The 19,644-nt window shown below is 43.8% G+C and overlaps 1 protein-coding gene across 1 annotated transcript in view; it reads right to left on the reverse strand.

Annotated features, from left to right (window-relative positions):
* Positions 1 to 13,427: 13,427 nt before the first annotated feature.
* The window catches only part of MAFF (MAF bZIP transcription factor F), an 86,666-nt gene continuing 80,449 nt past the window's right edge, over positions 13,428 to 19,644 (reverse strand). The window contains exon 3 of the mRNA XM_077452370.1: positions 13,428 to 18,966. Within this exon, the coding sequence (XP_077308496.1) occupies positions 18,556 to 18,966 (411 nt within the window). The 3' untranslated portion in view covers positions 13,428 to 18,555. The remainder of the gene's footprint in view (positions 18,967 to 19,644) is intronic.

A 19,644-nucleotide genomic window follows, 5' to 3' on the forward strand; every position in this document is an offset into this window, starting at 1 on the left:
CTGGTGGACCTTACTGTGTCAAGCAGCTCCTATTTAAGTGATGCCTTGATTGTGAACAGGTGTGGCAATAATCAGGCCTGGGTGTGGCTAGAGAAATTGAACTCAGGTGTGGACAACCACAGTTATAGTATGTTTTAACAAGGGGGGCAATCACTTTTTCACACAGGGCCATGATGGTTTGGATTTTTTTTCACCTTTAATAATAAACACCTTCATTTACAAATTGCATTTTGTGTTTACTTGTGTTGTCCTTGACTATTGTTTAAATTGGTTTGATGTTCCGAAACACTTAAGTGTGACAAACATGCAAAGGAACAGGAAATGAGGAAGGGGGCAAACACTTTTTCACACCACTGTATATTCTATTCTGTTCTATTGTCCTAGTCTATTCTCTATTCTAATCTTTTCTATTCAAATTCATTCTATATGAAATTCAAATGTCGTAAAGAAATTTATATATATATATATATATATATATATATATATATATATATATATATATATATATATATATATACATACCATCTTCCGAAATTCAAATTTAGTATATAATGATTTTGATTTTAATAGAAAAGATTTTAATAGAATATAAAAGAATAGACTAGAAACACAATAGAACATAACAGAATAAAATATAATATATTCTATTCTGTTCTATCGTTTTTCTAGTCTATTTTCTATTTTATTATAATCTTTTCTATCCAAATTTAAAATTAATCAATTTAAAAATTTTAATTCATACTATTCAAAATTCAAATTTATTCTATTCAAATTCGAATTTCAGAAGATGGTTGTATATTCTATTTTATTCTATTAAATTATATTTTTTTTCTATTCTGCTCTAATCTTTTCTATTTGAATTAGAAAGTTTGGAAGATGGTTACTTATACTTACTTATATATATCTGTCACATCACCTTCTCATACTTGCAGTGGACCAGTGCAAAAAAAAAAACACACACATCTTATTTCATTTATATTGATGGTATCAATGAAGTTGTCAGCATGCCTAATTGAAGAAGTCACGGATGTCGATCGCACGGCAAGTGCATATGCTGTATGTCATTGTCCACTTGCCACAAGTTGTGTATTGTATTTGTCCACTTGCCACGTCACCTGCCACAAGTTGTGTATTGTCCACTTGCCACGTCACCTGCCACAAGTTGTGTATTGTCCACTTGCCACAACACCTGCCATGAGTGCCACGTGACCTGCCATGAGTGCCATGTGACCAAGTTGTGGATTGTCCACTTGCCACATCACCTACCACCAAGTGACCCCAGATATGGGCAATATGCCAAGTACTTTTCTGCAGCAGAGAATGACATTTTGCGACCCAACTTTGGGGCCACATATCTCGGGGTCACTTATAGCTAGAAACACCAAATTTGGTATGCAAACACAATAAAACTAGCACTAAGTGACCCTGAGATACATGGCCCTAAATTTGGGTCGCAAAATATTTTTGAATGCGGTTGAAATCATTTCGAATCCGGGTAGAAATATTTTCAAATGCGACCGATTTTTCTAATTCGGTAGAAAAAACGAAACGAAACCCGAAAACAAATTTAACGAATATAACTAAACGAAATTAATTAACGAATTAAAACAGAACGAAACTAAACACATTTTTTCCTTTTGCACATGTCTAATCTTTACCCCCAACTAGCCATTCTTAAATCCAAGTTAAAAGCATGAGATCATCAATCTGTCATTAATCGGCAGAATAAATCTGCTAAAAATGAAAATTCTCCCTGTATTTTTATACATAATTTGATATTCCCCAACTTGGATCCTTAAATTCTTTAAGAAATTTGATTCCATCATTTCTTCTTTCCTTTGGAACTCATGCCCTCAGGTTCAACAAATTGATTCTTTGGAGGCCCTGGACACAGGGAGGACTGGCCTGTCCAGACCTTCATAAATATTTCTATCCTGATCTACTTTCACACGCACATAACTGGGCGATTACTCCAACGCCTCAGTGGTCCTGGAGGCCGCCTACCTAGGGTCATATGAATCATTGAGGAATGCACTGTTTAGAAGAATCAAATCACCATTTCCTCTTACACTTTCCATGAAAGTAGTAATAAAAGCGTGGCAACTACTAGTTTGTAAACGCTAAGACGAGCGGGACTGGTAGTCTCCATGCACTCCCTTATGGTTAAACCCTGTGCTCCCAGAATTTCAGTCTATCCCTGACCCAACGCTGTGGGTATCAAAGTGCATAAAAATGCTTGAACTTATTTGTCGGGAGGGTACTCTCGCAACTTTTGATACTCTCAAACAGTATGGCTTGTCCAGTCAATATTTCTTTAGATATCTGCAACTCAGACATGCCTTCATCACCCAGTTTGGATCTCAATCCTTAACTATCCTTCAGCCTATTCTGGAATCTCTGTGAGAGGACGCACTAGACAAACCTATGTCTAATATCTATAAAACACTACTCCCTCAGTATATTTTGGGCTGGAGGTATTATATGCTATGTTGCAGGAAGATGCCCCTGACCTAGATTTGGATTGGAAAGATTTACGGGAGTTCCCATATCTTCAACTGGTAGCAGTCAGAGATCGCTTGATTCAATATAAAATTATCCACCGGGTTTAACACTAAGATTATACAAAATTTACCTAGGAACCCCTCCCCCCTATATGGGAGGTGTGGTAAAGGTGATGCAGCTTTGCAAATTGCAAACCTTTTGGACCAAAGTTACCCAATTCATAATTCCTTTAACTACGGTCTCCATCCCTCCAAACAGTGTTGATCTATCTGCTGGGCCTTATCACCTTGTCTCACCACAGCGCACTTAAGGTCTATTGTTTTACGCAAGAATAGGAGCCTTCCTTAAGCTCCTAGAAGACTATGGTCAATACTACTGTGCCACTACATAAAGCCACGTATGCCTCTCATGTAAGGTATGCAATATCCATCTGGCATCTCCCATGACTAATGAATCCCAATAGAGTCTGAAGCATGTAGCTCCTGTTTATGCTTCCTGGACCAGGCTATTCGAGCCTTCACCTTAATTGTGGTCAAAAGGCCTAGTAAAACGTATTTCTTTTTTACATTGTTATTTAGTGGCAAGTATTTTTTATATATATATCTTTTTTTTTTATTTTTCTTTCTAAGGCTCGATTCATATCTATGCATGTTGCTTTTGAGTGTTTCTACAGTGCTTTTTGTGGTGCTTGCCGCAATATGTGTTTGTTTTTTTTTACACTGTATATAGCTGGTTGCTAAGGAGGGGGCTAGGAAGCTGGCCGCTGCGTCCTTAACAACCGATAAATCATCAGCGGGCTTCCCCACTGAATATAAAACCAAAACAAACAAACAAAAAAAAAATGAATACGTAATAATTGGCGGCTAAATAAAAAAAATAAAAAAAATTATATCTATCTATCTATATATTAGTTTTTTTCACAACTAACATGAGCCCCTTCCCCCAAAATTCATTCCAGACCTTTATCCGAGCATGCAGCCCAACAGATCAGGAAAGGGATGGGTCGAGTGAGCAGCCCCCCCCCCCACCTGAACCATACTAGGCCGTATGCCCTCAGCATTGCGTGGCCCCCCCCCCACCCCAAAGCACCTTGCCCTCATGTTGATGGAGGACAAGGGCCTCTTCCTGATAACCCTTGCCCGGTGGTTGTCGGTGTCTGCGTACCGGGGGCTTATTGGAATCTGGAAGCCCCCCTTTAACAAAGGGGGTCCCAAGATCCCGCCCCCATGTGGATGAGTATGGGGTACATTGTAGTTCTTCTTCTAGGTCTTAGATAACGATGGGGGCGTGGCCATCTGATGACGTCTTATGTAGGGCCAGCCCCCTTGTGACATCATCGACCGGGGGGGATGATGGGTTTGTGATGTCACAAGGGTCAGGGCCTCGGATGATGTCATCTGATGGCCACACCCCCATTGTTATTTAAGAAATGCTTGACATTGGCACAAACAGATTAGTGGGATGCAATATCGGTGGAGGGTCGGCGGCAGAGGAAGAACACCAGACAAAGAAAACAGGAGAAAGAAGGAGTGGAAGAAGAAGCAGGAGAAGGAGAAGCCCTGAGGAGGAAGATGCGGGAGAAGATGGAAGAAGCGGGGGAAGATATTTTTAATAAAAGACTTTTCAAAAACCTGTCTAATTTTTTTAAAGGGGGCTATCAGATTTTGATAAGCCCCTCGCCCACCAATCCTGACAACCCAGGAAGAGGCCCTTGTTCCCATCAACATGTGGGCAAGGTGCTTTGGGGGCAGGGGGGGGGGGCAGAGGCCCCCCCCCCCGGGTTGAGGGCATGTGGGGAAATCAGCAGAAACCCTCTAACAGTAGTAGCGGAGAGATATTTTTAAACTAGAGATTGTTTGTTAACTTGTTAACTGAATCCCAGAGCTTCAAGGTATGGGGAAAGAAAAGAGGCAGTTTTAGACAGCCCTCTATATGGGTACGGGACCCATGGAGCTTGGGCTACATCATGACCTGCCAATTTCTTTTCTAATGTCATCCAGACCTTTTGAGGTCTCCAACTAAGAATTCTAGTTAAAAAAATTGTTCCATAATAAATTTCACCTTTTTTCCACTCTGACTGCTCACCTAAACTGTGCAATGGTTGACATAGCGCGAGTAGTACATATTGCTTAAAGTGGAAGTAAACTCCCCTATAGTTTTCAACCAAGGAAGCTGCCATCTTTGCCTCTGTTTAATCTTCAACTGCTATGGTGCTGCACATGCGATTCATTATGACACCAGCCATTGGATGGTTTGATAGTTTGGCTGAGAGCAGAGCCAATGTGCAGTAAGCATTCCCGGCACGCTTTTTTTTTTTTTTTTTTTTTTTTTTTTATAAACGGTTTAAATCGATGGGTTTACTTCCACTTTAAAAAATTATACAGCATGTCAAGTTAGGCATGAAATACTACTGCCAGACACAACCCATGCACATGAATGATGGTGCAACTATGAGCCAAATGCTTGGCTCGTGGTTGCGATGTAGTGTTTCAATAGAAAATCCTCATTCAACTATGAAAAAAAAAAAATGGCAATCACGAGGAGACTGGACAAAAGTATAAACCTGACAAAAGTTCAAATTTTTTTCCCCCCACTGTCCTGAGTTCTGGAGAATTACCCTCATTCACTGTCCCAATGACAACGCTCCAAAGGATAAACCTCACTTACTGTCCCAATAACAAGAACAGCGGGAACGCCTAACAGCAACACAGACAAAATAAAAATGCTGCATCTTCGGAGGAGGACTGCAGATGAGCTAAAACCCCCATCAGTATTTTATTGCCATCTATGCCCAATGATAGATTTTGCCTCACTTCCCGTGTTGTTAAACTGTTGCCAACACAACCTGAAAAGCAGTTGCAAACCCTGGTTAAAAATAAATAAATAAATAAAAACCCAAGCAAGACAAAAAGGCATAAATGAGCTAGTATGCATGGCATAATAGAGCTTTATGTAATACTTACCTTAGAATGAAGCCCTCCAGCAGCGCCCGCACACTGCTGACATCTTCCCCAGTGTTTCTTCTAGGTTCGCAAGCTCTAGCGCTGCAAGTGGCCGAAGCCGTGATGTCACTCCCGCGCATGAGCCGCTGTTTGTGGCACATGCTCTGAAGGTCTGGCACGTCAAGCCAGACCTTCAGAGCACATGCATTGATGACGTCACCAGCTGCATGCACTCTAAATATCTCCTAAACTGTGAAAATTTAGGAGATAGACTGCATCTACAAGTAAGCCTTATTATAGGCTTACCTGTATGTACAAGTAAAAAAAAAAAAAAAAAAAAAAAAAAATGTATAAGACTTTACTTCCACTTTAGTGTTGAAAATATTTTTATTGAACATTTCAAATGAAAACAATAAGACAGTAACCGTCATGAGGCAAAAACAAGCAGGAACAGTAACAGGATTACATTCACGGGTGTCCGGCTAATGACTAGCAGCCACAGTCGGCCCCGTCGGAAAGTTTGGAAAACATCCTGTTCCCGATCCACAAGGCCACAGCAGGGAGAAAATACTCATGGGTTAATACATTTACACAACGTGTAGTATATATAATATACTATATAGTATAGTATTACACAACGTGTAATTAATATTGCGAAGAAGACAGAAAGAAAGAGAGAAGAGAAAAGGGAAGAGAGGAGCAAGAGAAAGAGGAACAGAGTGGTAGAGGGGAAAAATGAATAGCAAGATGAGAGGAGAGGGAAAGGGGGGAAGGGATAGGGATAGGGGGGGGGGTAGGGTAGGAGAGAGCCCACAGCGTCTCTACGCGTCCAGGATTTGTTTCATTAATGTGTCAGAGGAAGAGAAGCAGAGCCAGATCGACCATTGAGATATAAACTTGGTGTAAGTGTCATTGTCCAGTGCCAACATCTCCTCCATTCTCATGGTGTCATTCATAATGGATACCCACCGCGACAATGGGGGAGTAGTCGTCGTCTTCCAATAAGCAGGTATCAGCTGCCTAGCAGAGGACATAAAAAAGCGGAGTAATCTTTGTCTCTGCGATTTAATAGACCCGGGCAGTATGGAGAGTAATGCAATTTTCGGGGAGATAGAAACCGGAGTATCAGCTAGAAGATTATAACAGTCAAAAACCTGTGTCCAGAAGGGGCGAATCCTCTCACAGTCCCACCAGACATGTATATAAGTTCCGACTGAAGCTTCACAGCGCCAGCAGGTGGCTGGCGTAGATGGGAAGATTTTGTGTAAAGTAGCAGGGTCTCTATACCATCTGGACAGTAGCTTATAGTTCTTCTCTTGAGAGTAGCAGGAGATGGTCGACTTGTGCGTGAAGTGGAAAGAGGTTTGCCATTCCGGCACAGAGATGTCTTCACCCAAATCCGCAGACCACAGCCTAGTATAAGATGGGAGCTGATCATGCGCTAAAGTCTGTAGCAAGTTATATAGGGAGGATAGCAGGTGTTTGGGGGTTTCTGGGAGCGAGCACAATACCTCAAAGTTGGTAAGCTTGCGGTGTATTTGAGAGGAGGAGTGTAGGCGTTTGGTAAATGCGGACACCTGTAGGGCCGTGAGCCAATCTCCAGAGTCTGTCAGGGGGACCGGGGTCCCCTGAGAGGGATGTACAAATGTGAGAGCTTGCGGCCACTCCGCACGCCTAAAGGGTCCTAGGGAGGCTGCCCCTGTACTTTGTGGCAGAGCAGGATGGTCAAAGAGGGACGTCAAGGGGCCCGGATCAGAGGAAAGGGTGGTGTTTAGCCCTGTCTTATACCATAGTTTCAAGGAGGCCAAAGTCAATGGGGACAAGGATGTCATACTAGGGTAGTCCTGATTGTATCCCCATAGAAGAGCTCGGAGATCCACAGGAGAAAGGTCCTGTTCAACAGCCACCGAGGCCTTGCAGGGAGGACGGGGGAACCATTCTATGATGCGAGTCATGTGAGCAGCCGTATGGTAAGTCTTAAAGTCAGGGAGGCCTGTTCCCCCCATAGTCTTCGGGAGTGTAAGCAGTTTAAATTTAACTCTGGGGAGGCCCCTGTTCCACATGAATCTGATGGCTAGCGAACGCAGGGAGATGAAAAAAGATTTGGGGACTTGAATGGGGATGGTTTGGAATAAATACAGGAGCTTGGGCAGGATGTCCATCTTTAGAATATTAATCCTTCCGAACCAGGGCAGGGGAGATCCCCCCCATTCCTCAAGGTCCTTCCGTATACGGTTAAGCAGGGGAATATAATTCAGGGAAAACAAATTAGCTAGGTTGGAGGGTATAATGACCCCTAGATAAGAGATCCCCTTGGTCTGCCATTTAAATGAGAAATTGGATTTTAGAAGGGACAGTGTGGAGGGGGTGAGGGATACGTTAAGGGCTTCAGTCTTAGCAATGTTGATCTTGAAGTTACTATGGATACCAAAACGTTGAAATTCTCTGAGTAGGGATGGTAGGGAGGTGTGTGGGTTCTGAACATACACAAGGAGGTCATCAGCATACAGGGAAAGTTTGTGATGTGCAGACGGAGTTTGGATACCTAGAATGGAGGGGTTTTGTCGTATGGCACAGGCCAAGTGTTCAATAATGATGACAAAGAGGAGGGGGGACAGGGGACAGCCCTGGTGGGTACCGTTTGCAATGACAAAGGGGGCCGACGTGGTACCGTTGACTAGGACCGCAGCCGAGGGTCGTGAGTATAGGGACATAACTTTAGAGATGAAGGGTGATCCGAGGCCACGTTGTAGTAGAGACAGCCGTAGGAACCTCCAGCTGACCCTATCGAAGGCCTTTTCAGCGTCAAAAGATAAGAGGCAAGCTTTCAGGACTTTACGTTGGATCAGGGAGATAAGATGTATCGTCTTGGAGGTGTTGTCCCTCGCTTCTCTGCCAGGGACAAACCCCACTTGATCGTTATGAATAATTTTAGGCAATAAAGGGGACAGACGGGTAGCCAGAACCTTTGCAAATAGCTTAATATCTATGTTGAGCAGGGATATGGGTCGATAGCTGCTGCATTGGGATGGGTCCTTGCCTGGTTTAGGGATAATAGAGATGTTGGCAGATAAAGATTCCTTGGAAGGGAGGTTAAGACTGTCTACCGAATTAAAGGCCTTCGTCAGAAGGGGTGCAAGTTGTGGGGCAAATGTCTTGTAGAACCGGGGTGTAAAGCCGTCAGGACCCGGGCATTTTCCCACTTTAAGGGCTTTGATGGCCTGCAAAAATTCAGAAGTAATTAGGGGCTCATCTAGGGATGTCGCGTCTGCATCATCAATAGTGGGTAAGGCAGTTTCCATAATATAATCCAGTGTGGGGTCGGGAGAGGGGGGGGACCGATCGGAGGGGTTTGCACGCGAAAGGTTATAAAGCTGTGAATAGTATTGCCGGAAGGATTCAGATATCCCAGAGGTGTTAAATGTTTTCCTATGGTCCGATTGGACGATAAAGGGGATAGAATGTCGTGGGGGGTCTAGGGTGAATAGTTCTAGCCAGGTGTTTACCACATTTGTTCGCCAGGGAGTAAAAGTGATTCCGCGCTTTATCCCTGGCAATTAGGGAGTGCGCGTCTAAAAGCTGGAGCAAGTCTCTGCGGGCGTTGGAGAGCTGGACAAAAACCGCAGGGTCCAGTTCTTTTTTATGAATGGGTTCAAGGTCCGCTATGGTAGAGAGGAGTTTGCGTATATCATGAGCGCGGGCCTTCTTAAGGCGGGAGCCGTGTTGTATGAGGGTACCCCGGATCACACATTTGAGCATGTCCCATTGGTTCAAAAGGGGAGGTTGTGTCAGCGGAGTGGTCACCTATGAAGTTTTTTATGACTTTGGAGACATCCGCTACACACACGGTGTCCTGCAGCAGATTGTCGTTAAGTCTCCAGCTCGCCCCCCGGCGGGCAACGGGGGGGGGGGGCGGACTAGAGTCAGATAGATGGGGGCATGGTCGGACCACAGGAGGTTACCGATCGCCGTATGGAGGGGCGTGTCTAGAAGGGATTGCGATATGAGAAAGTGGTCCAATCTACTGTAGGAGTTCTGTGAAACTGAGAAATAACTGTAATCCCTTTCTGTGGGATGCTGGACTCGCCAAGCATCCACCAGATGGGAGGAAGGGAGGAGTGATTTAATACGTGTCAAGGTGGAACAAGGTACAGAAGACTTACCCAAGGATGTGTCTGCGGATGGGGAGAGGGCAATATTGAGATCACCTCCAACAATAAAAGTCGACCCTCCAAAAGGAGGATAGTCTGGTGAGGACTGAAGAGAGGAACCGAGCCTGGCCCACGTTCGGCACGTAAACGTTAGCTACTGTAAAGAGAAAATCATTTTGTTTCAGTTTCAAAAATACATAGCGGCCTGAATCATCTATAAGAGAGTCCAGAACCTCCGGGTTAAAAGATTTATGAAAGGCAACAGATACCCCCTTGGATTTGGCCTGCGGATTAACACTGTGAAACCATTGAGAGTAATACCTATTGCGCAGTGCCGGAACAGCTCCAGAGCGAAAATGTGTTTCTTGAAGCAACAGAATTTTCGTACGCTTTTTGTGAAAATGGTAGTGTCTGGCTCCGCTTCTCGGGAGTGTTGAAACCCCTACAATTAAAGGAAGCGTTATCAAATCGTCACTAGCCATGTGGGATCATTGGGGTGGAGCTCGGGATCAATAGGAGAAGTGACACTATGGGCAAACCCCATTGGGGTAAGGAACGGGAATAGAGGATGTACAGGGGAGGTAAGAGAGGGGGGAAGGGGCAGGAGGGAATAGGCAAAGAGAAAGCGAAGGGGAGAAGAGAAGAAAAAAAAGAGAGAGAAAGAACAGTATAAAAACCTTGCAGAGGTAGTAGCAACAGTGGTAGGTGTGGCAACCCGCTCCCAGCACAATAAAACAGGGGGATATGAAACAGAGCATATGTAAACATAAGTGATAGGAGACGGGCCCAGTAGGTCAGGCAGAAAAGAGGAGTAGGCAAGAAAAAAATAAAAAATAAAATAAAAATAAAAAAGGCCACTAGGTGGCTCCAAAAGGCAAACATTGTAGAGAAAAAAAAAAAGCCTGTCACAGAGGCACAAATCAGTGCATCGCACAGTGATCATAGGATCACCGTGGGGCGCACAACAAAAAACAAAAAAAAAACCCGTAAGGGGGAGGAGTGGGGGACAAAAACACAGAGTCGGGCAGCTCCCAGCACCCCGGCCCCACGGGTAAACCAATATCTGTTGCGACCTAAAGAGTAAACTAAAGAACATAATAATCACAATTATCTTAGTGGTCATCAATAAATGCAATTGTAAACCGGCATAAAATAGAGAACATCTATGAGTCATAGGGGGAAGAATAAGCAATAGGCCCAACAAAGGGGTCAGATTAAACATAACAATAATCGCAAAATATGTCAAGGGCAACACGGAGGGGACCGTTGTAGACAGTGGGTTGCAAAGACAAGTCTTGAGGTCCGTCCAGGAACTATCAGCACAACGGAGAACCCCAACTATAGGGATAGGGAGGAGGGGAACACAGCAACGGGGGTTGTAAAAGATATGTAGAAAACCTGTAAACAAAAGGGTTAATCAACATGTGAGATATTCGACCCATACGGGTCCAAGGCCATCACAGGGGAAGACCCCAGCGGCGGGAAGAGAAAACAGGCCCGGGGGGGGGGGGCCCACTGGATCGGGTCAGTCGTTGGGATCCGGAAGCTGCGGGGACCGAGGGGTGCGCCTGCGTCCTTGCTTCTGCCATTGCGGGGTGTAGGGTAGACCTGGAGTGGTCGGTGCAAACGGCCAGTCAGGTAGGGCGACTTGAGGCAGTTCAAGCGTACTAAGAAATGTAGGCAGGTCTCCCAGTGTACGAAATACAGCGGTTTTACCCGCGTGGTGCACTCGAAGATGAAACGGGAAATGCCATTGGTATTTGATCTGTCTTGCTTGCAGGAGTTGCGTGAGGGGTCGTAGGGATTTCCGCAAAGCCAGTGTTTGGCGAGAGAGATCAGGAAGAAGCATGACGGGTGTGTCATTGAAGAGGATCGACTGCTGCGTGCTAGCGGCCCTCATGATGTTCTCCTTTACTTTGTAGAAATGGACACGGCACAACGTGTCACGAATGAAGGCGGGGTCAGGGGTACGGGGACCCGATGTACGGTGCACCCGGTCCAATTCGATCGGGTCATCCTTGGGTCGTTGGAGCAGTTGGTTGAAGATAGTCGTCACAGCTGCAGGCAGATTTTTGGGGTCAACCGACTCGGGTATCCCCCGTATACGTATGTTGTTGCGGCGACTGCGGTTTTCGAGGTCGTCCTATTGGTATGAGAGCTGCTGAAGTAGGACAGTGTGGGTATTGAGGATCCGATCATGTGATTGTACGGTGTCCCGCAGGCAATCTACTGTGCTATCCACATCATCAAAAGCGTACCCCCACATCTTTTCTCAAGTCAGAGATATCCTTTCGGTACGTTTCCTCGATCAGGAGTACACAATGTTCAAAAAGTCAGCTTTGGTGGGTAGAGATCTCATGTAGCTGTGCAGGGATCTAATCTGCGATTCCATGTCCCATCCATCCCCCGAACCTAGGGAGGCATTAGAGCGGCTTCTGGTAAGCCTGGGGGAGAGGGCAGTGTCCTCAGAGTGTGAAAGCAGACTGTGGGGTCTCACCTGAGACTGCAGAGCTGATTCAGAGTGTGCCAGGGATGGAGGGGCCGGCGTCCCTTTGGATGCCGGTCGTTGCTGTGAGGACGACCGACCATGGCCAAAATAATCATCGAGATCCCCTCCCGGGTGACGGCTAGTACCGCTCTTGTGTGCTTTGGGCTTGTCTTTTCCCATGGTGCTGTGAATAGCCGGTTTACTGTCCGAAATAAGGGCCGTGGGGCCGGGGGAGCCAGGAGCTGAGCGTAGGCCCGACCTACCTCTCCATACGTGGGGGCAGGCCCTTACAGGTGAAAGTCCAGATCATTCAGGAGGGACTTGCATAAATCAGAACGTGGTCCTATAGTTACAGTCTTGAGATAGAGCAAGGTGACCTGCACCGTAGTAATTCCGTGAGGTATAGTGGCGTATAATCTGAGAGAATTAAAAGATCATCCAGGTAAAAAGGAATGTAAAGTGGTCAGTCACCTGCTGCAGTAGAGTAAATGAATATACAAAGGTAGCCAGAGCAGAGTCTGTGTGCAGAGGGCTGCAGGGGGTGCCTGGAACAAGGATGCCTGGAGTAGTGGACCAGGAGAGCAGGCTGGGGTCACAAACAAAGGTGGATGGAGAACCACAAGCAGAGAGACAAGTCAAATAAAGCAATCCTCCGTGGTGGGGGGTGGGCAATCAGGCCAGAGCCGACAGGCAGACCGCAGGAGTGAGCCAAAACATCCGCGGAGCACGTTCCCGGGCAGCAGCCGTAGGAAATCCCAGGGATCCTCAGGCCTCAGTAGGCCGCACTAGGCCGGAGACGGCCGCGCCCCCCCCCCCCCCCCCCGAGAGCCACGGAGGCCCGAAACCACCCCAATTATGATCCGGGCGGGGGGGGATAACTGGAGAGGACCGATGACAGCCCCTTACCTCACCCGCCGCCGTGGCTCCGGAGGCTTCGGGCGATCCCGGAGGCCCAAGATGGCGGCGGCCGGCGGAGAAACAAGCGGCAGGTCCAGGCGGCTGGGAGCCCCAATTCCGGGGAAAAATCGTCCAGGATCCCGTGGCGGCACAGCGTGGACCGGGCAAATCAATTTGGTAGGCAGATTGTGCGCAATTGAAGGTGGATGGCGACGGATAGCTCCGCGAGCGGCAGGAGCTCCTCAGCTACACGTCCGTCGCCATTCGCGTCAGGCCACGCCCCCCTTTACTTCCACTTTAATATCTCTAACAGAGTTCCAAATAGCAGTAAAAACCCCATTGGTGTTCCAACCCTTCCCCGTTCTATTCAAAACTGAAAACAAAAGCTTTTGCTGGACATACACATGAACTATTTTTCATAGTTCTATTTAGGAAACCAATACACCATTTACATGAAAATGCTTTATTCAAACAATATAAAATACACTTAGAAAGGACTTTAAAATGTTCAGAAAAATAAATACCATTCACTATATTTATTTACACACATATATATTAGATGAAAAATGTTCAATACATGAGATTTTAATGCAGAATAAGTACTGTGCACTTGTGTCTGATGAACACACAGATACTACACCTGAAAATAGGACTCACACCCCAGCTGGCATTATAAGCCATAGTGTGCAGCAGATAGGGTGATGGTTCACTGCCAGAAAAAAGGTTAGGGGAATAAATAAAGATAATGATTAAAATGTAACCTTTCTTCTGTCAATGAAGTCACCACTAGTGGAAGCCACAGTATGAAAGCATTGCTGCAAAATTAATTGTAATATATCAGAGTATGTTATGTGCAAGTCAAAAAAAGCCCTCATTGTACTCCCAAGCTTCAGCATTGAGAAATTAATACACAATGGACTTAAGTGGAAGGATAGGAAGATTAACACCTTCCATCTGAATGAGCAGCCTGTTCTAGACATATAAATTTGGCCATCAAAATAAAAAGGAACAAAAGGGGTTTTTAATTAAATCATTTAGAGCAGGACCATAAAATGATTTTGGATGTTTACAAGATGCAGATTAGCAGGTATGTCAGTCTTTTTATAGTGGGTTGTACATAATGATCCATTTATAAACTGCCATATAAAAAGTGCAAATACTGGGAAGTTGGACCACAGCAAAAGGATATTACAGAATAGGGCATCTATAGAGACGACTGCTATGGACCTCTACATCCTTTAATGTTTTTTGGTGAATTGGTCTAAAATTATATAGGGTAAATCTGAAGCCTAAACACATGATCAAATCAGAAATGGATCCTTCTAACTGGCAGACGTAAAGCAGCAGGATCATACTCAGAGAGCTATACTAACTCTACAAATTAAACAAGTTAGAGGGTTTCCACTTCCAGCCAATAGCAAGCTAAAGCAAAACTTGAAAGAAAAGCTTTGTCTAAGCAAAAAAATTGTCAACTTTCTTTCTCAAAGATGTTTAGAAGAGCAATAGCAATATTTCTATCTTTAATACTCAGTTTTTGTGGGCCGCATTTGCACGGGCAGAGCAGCCCTTTTAAATGAATGGGCTGCTGTGCCTGCAAGTGTGAACAAAGCCTTAAAGACAGATGAAATAAAAGTGCAGCGCTGCACTTTTATTTCTTCTGTTTTCATTGTGCCCAGTATCCTGGTTATAGTGTTCAGCTGGTGATTTTTATTTATTTTATTTTACTAAACGCTGATTTTTTTATTATTTTCTTGTTTTGTTTAAAGACAGATGCACTTGTATTCTTTCTTTCTTCAACATCAGTGTGAGCGTTTAAGATGGCATTACAAAAACAGTAATACATAAAAAAGTTTATGTACAGATTGTAACAGAATACTTCTAGAATTTACCTTAAGACCTGGTTCACACTAGTGCAACTGTGATTTCATCCAATTTCCAATGCGATCAGGTAGTGCAACTGCAGTACTACCTGGTGTCTTTTTTACGTGATTTCACGACTACTGCGCCTTCTGGGGTGGGGGGACGCATAGGAGTTGCATTAAAAAACACTTTTACACACGTTTTTAATGCGTTTCCACTGAAGTCTATTGGCACAAAAAAAAAATACAAAACTGCACTGCATCACAAAGTAGCACAGGACCCTTCCCCAAAGTTTCATTGCATTGATGTGAAAGGACACCATTGAAAACAATGCGATTTCCATTGTCATGCGATTTAGTGCAACTCAAGTAGAATTTGAAGTCGAACTAGTGTCAACCAGGCCTAATATATGAACCAAATTTAGATTGTACATGAATACCATTTGCGCTAGCACAGCACACTGATCCGCGTTTTGATTTTTCAATATCTCTCCAAGTCACCCCCCCCCCCCCCCCAAAGATTATATTTCATCTGTCCAGGTAAGTGGTCTATGTTGCTCTGTAATAAGGCAGCTGTGGTCTATATATGTGTATAATGCTGTATACACAGGCACAAGGCCAAGCTAAGCTGTGGTGTATCAAAAGGCAATGAGTAAGCAACTCTGTCAAGCAGCCATAAGGTATGGCATATGGGAGATATGGGAAATACAGAAGGGGCTTAAAAACACAGCATTATTTTACTTAGTAAATGCTGACTCTGCCATTAGACATAAAAATTCAACATGTCTAAAAAGGTGGAAACCCCCTTTTAAAAGTAAAGAAAATGAATATGCTGCCTGCTGGGGCAATATCAGGCTCTCTGGCTGTTGCTGGTCTATACGACAATCCCAACATAATAACCAGTTGCCTAATCCAAATAACAGGTATAGAGACTAAATAATATAATATAATATAAATAAGAGTTATCATTATATTTTTTTGCTGTTCCATAATTTTCATCTGTAATTAGAATTCCTGAATGCAACTAACTCTAATCTCAAGTAATAATGCTTTTTTTGTCAATAACCATTAAAAAAAAAAAAAAAAAAAAAGAATTAAAATAAGACTTTCCCACCCTTAACCCTATTATTTTTAAAATAAAAATATATAAATATACAGAAAAATAAAACGTCTCAAACATAAATAAGAAAGCACATAATGGCAACAGAGATAATCAGAGAGAAATGGCCTGGAATATTGAGGTCAGCGACATCACACCCCACAGCAATGAGAATTCTCTGTCCCATGGCTTGTCAAATTGATTCTTCCTAAAGCAGCTAATGAAGTTATTTTAGAGTGTCTCCACAGAGAAGGAGCGGACCCAGCTCACCATAAGTAATGGTATACAAGGGAGTGGGGTACTTGTCATATGCCCTAACTGGCCACTTCGGCTTTAAAGTTACAGTAATATTATATAGGGATGTCTCAAGGACACATTAAAGTACCGTGCACCAGTATCAGTGTACAATAGGACTTCCTGTGCCAGGACAATGGCAGCTACACATACCCAATCAAGCACTTGATCAATCTGGGGCACCTCATGAAGGTTGGTGTCAATTGAGTCCAGAAGGAATTAAGGTCTACCTTCTATACATGCTAGTCTTTCCTTAAATCTGCATAATATAATATGCATACACTGTTCTGTGAATTTTCCATTAGTACATTTCTCTTTATCCTTGCACTATTCAACAACTTCATCGCCAGCTTCAGTATGCTCATTTCACATTGGTAATGTGACTGCTACAGCAGTATATATGAATGCATCGAGTTAGTCTCTTATGACTGGGAGCAGCACATAAGGCAAAGGGTGCCGCTCTGTATGAGAGGTAAAAGCTTGGGACCAGGACATTTAATCCATTTTGGACAAGTGCTTTATTTGCAAAATATTTAAATTTCAAAGACAAAAAATAAGTTAAATATTTGCAAAAAAAATAAACTACAGTTGAGCCTCTAGTCTCAGTTCACACTGGGGCAGCTTCAAAGTTGTCCAACTCTGCAAGCCACCCCACATAGCACAGCTTGCAAACAACTTCTGTAATAGAAGTCAATGCAAGCCGCTCCGGAGTCGCCCCCAAGTAGTACAGGAACCTTTTTCTTGAGTCACACCAATTAGAATGGTTCCATTGCACTGAATAGAGTGCGACTTTTCAGGTGGCTAAGTCGCCTGACAGGTCGCCCCAGTGTGAACCAAGCCTTAGAAGGAGGGATTGAATTTCCTACTTGAAGCACTTTTTAGCTGTAGACAGCACCCACAAATCTAATTCCCAAGACAGTAATGGAGCCGACACGCCACATTGGCCATTTTGAAATGACACATTTTTATAAAAAATACCTTTTCTTTTTGATCTGCGACCAGGAATTTTTTTAAACTGGCAAAAAAAAAAAATCTAACGTGGCTGCCATGTACTGAAGCGAATATTACATATGTAAAATCTCTTTTAAAATCACTTACTCCTTCTTAAAGCTCTACTCCACGAACAACCTCCTGTTCTCCACCTTAGTCGTCAACTTCCTATTCCCTCATCTTCACATGACAGATTACTTTTTTAACTGTTGGCTATATTATCTGTCCCCCACACTGCATACATTTTTCTGGACCAAAATCCTACGAACCAGACAAAAATGAAGCCAACCCCCATGAGGCTGCACGGAGGCTTGTTTAAACATACACTGTTCCAGCACTGCATGGTATGGGTCATCTCTAGCAAAATGGTAGAATGTTCCTCTACATTAGAAAACATGCAAACACTTTTTTTTTTTTTTTTAAAGTGAACCTGCCAAGTATGCAATTTTCCTGCCCATCACAATAAATATTGTTAAAATAAATAAAATATATTAAAAATAATAAAATGTGAGATCACAAAATAGACATCCATATGGATTTCAATCTCTGCATTTTGAGTTTTCCCGAACAATATGAGTGAAGATTATTTTTACTTCTAGCACTATTATAACATAGGAAGGATACATTGTGTGATGGCTAAAGTGCCAAAACAGCATAAAAATAAACTTTGATATAAGGACTATAATATTTTGTGACAGGCTTACTTTAAAGAAAATCCAATGCTTTTCTAAAGCACTACCCTACATGTAGAAGCATACTAGTTCTGATTTCCACAGCCTCAACGTGCTGTGAATGGAATTCTGTAGTTTAGATATGAGTTTTATATTGGCACAAGTGTTTTGAATTAACATTTTTGTATCCCTTTGCCAGATTTGCCCCCAAAAGCTCGTTTCCCCACAGTAGGCACTGTAATGTCTCCTTTTAACATGTTCTCCATCAGGTCAAGATAACAAAGAATCCACAAGGAAGAGTGAGGGATCCCCTCAATGGCTGCAGCAGGAGAACAGAACTACTGACAGGCGATGCGATCTTACGGCAAGAGCTCTCCTTGCAATATAAGAAGCTGGTGGGCCTTTCAAACCATTGGCTTTCACTCAAAACTGAAACATGGATGTACCCTGTAAAAATTGCTTTTTTTCATAACACAACACATATAGGAGCAAGCCTAGTGGAAATGTAAAAAAACAAAGAACAAAAGCAAATTTGATGACCAATTATGGAAGTCTTATACTGGTTGCTAGCCACATTTTTTGAAAGCTGCAGTCTGAAGTGTGGCCGATAGCTGTTGGTGTGAGATGGGACTTGATGCACAAGGAAAGACATTTTGCATTTGTTAAGAGTAAGAGTTCCCAGAGGATTTCACAATGGTAATCACACTGGTGGCAGCAACTTTTGCTGGGGTGATAGGCCCTAAGGACACCGAGTGCGCAAAGTTCTGCAGAGCCTCATACTTGGCCCTCAGGGCATCCAGCTCCAGTTTTATGGTAGAATTCTCCTGTGCTAGCTTATCCACTTCGTGCTGGAGGTCATTCTTCTGTTTCTCTAGTTCTTCCTTTTGGGAAACACGCTTTACGCGGCAGCTGGCAGCATAGCCCCTGTTCTTTAGGGTCCTTCTCCTCTGTTTGAGCCGCACCACATCTTCCTTTGACAAACCTCGCAAGTGGTGGTTAAGCTCCCGCACAGACATTGACATTAATTCATCATCTGAGAGGACTGGAGTGTTCTCCCCAGTCTCTCTTTTCACCTACAAAAGAAGAATAAGATTTTGTCAGTGGAAAAGTCATACGTATCAATCAGCAGAATTTAATTTACAACACTTACAGACTGAACTGGAAGGACCTGTGCCTTTTTTTAACCTTAAAACTATGGAACTTATTTGCTTTAAAAAAGGTAGCCGTGTAGTGCCCTTTACCAAAACAAAGCTTCCGTGCACTGTAAACATGCTTCTCCCTGCACATTACATCAATACTGGACTTCAATCACTGACAAACAACGCAACTCTGCATGAGGTCTGCTAGTCTGTGTGGGGACAAGAGACAGGTTGGATAGCATGCACTTGACAAAGGGGGGGGGGGGTTGCAAAATGCAAAAAGCACTAAAAATGTATAGGTGTGAATCAGGCCTTAGTGCTCTACAAGCATTGCATTGGATCAGCAAGCATAGGAGCTGGATGTATGGACATCCGTTTAGTCTATTCCCCAGGTTTTGACAGTCATTAAAAAATGAGAACTTCTGGGCGTGGATCGCTCAGTTCTCCCCCCTCCGCTCTGAGCAGAGAGCCATGACTGTCAGCGGTTCTCTCCTCTGGCGCGCAATGAAGCACTGGGCTGTGGAGGGGCTGACTCTTAGTGGGCCACTGAGAGGCTGAGCCACATACCGATCCACGCTTCTGCGTGGATACCAACCATATGATTGGGATATT

Source organism: Lithobates pipiens, unplaced genomic scaffold (genome assembly GCF_037356315.1).
Source record: "Lithobates pipiens isolate NorthernLeopardFrog02 unplaced genomic scaffold, aLitPip1_a1.2 Scaffold_23, whole genome shotgun sequence".
Lineage (NCBI taxonomy): Eukaryota > Metazoa > Chordata > Amphibia > Anura > Ranidae > Lithobates > Lithobates pipiens.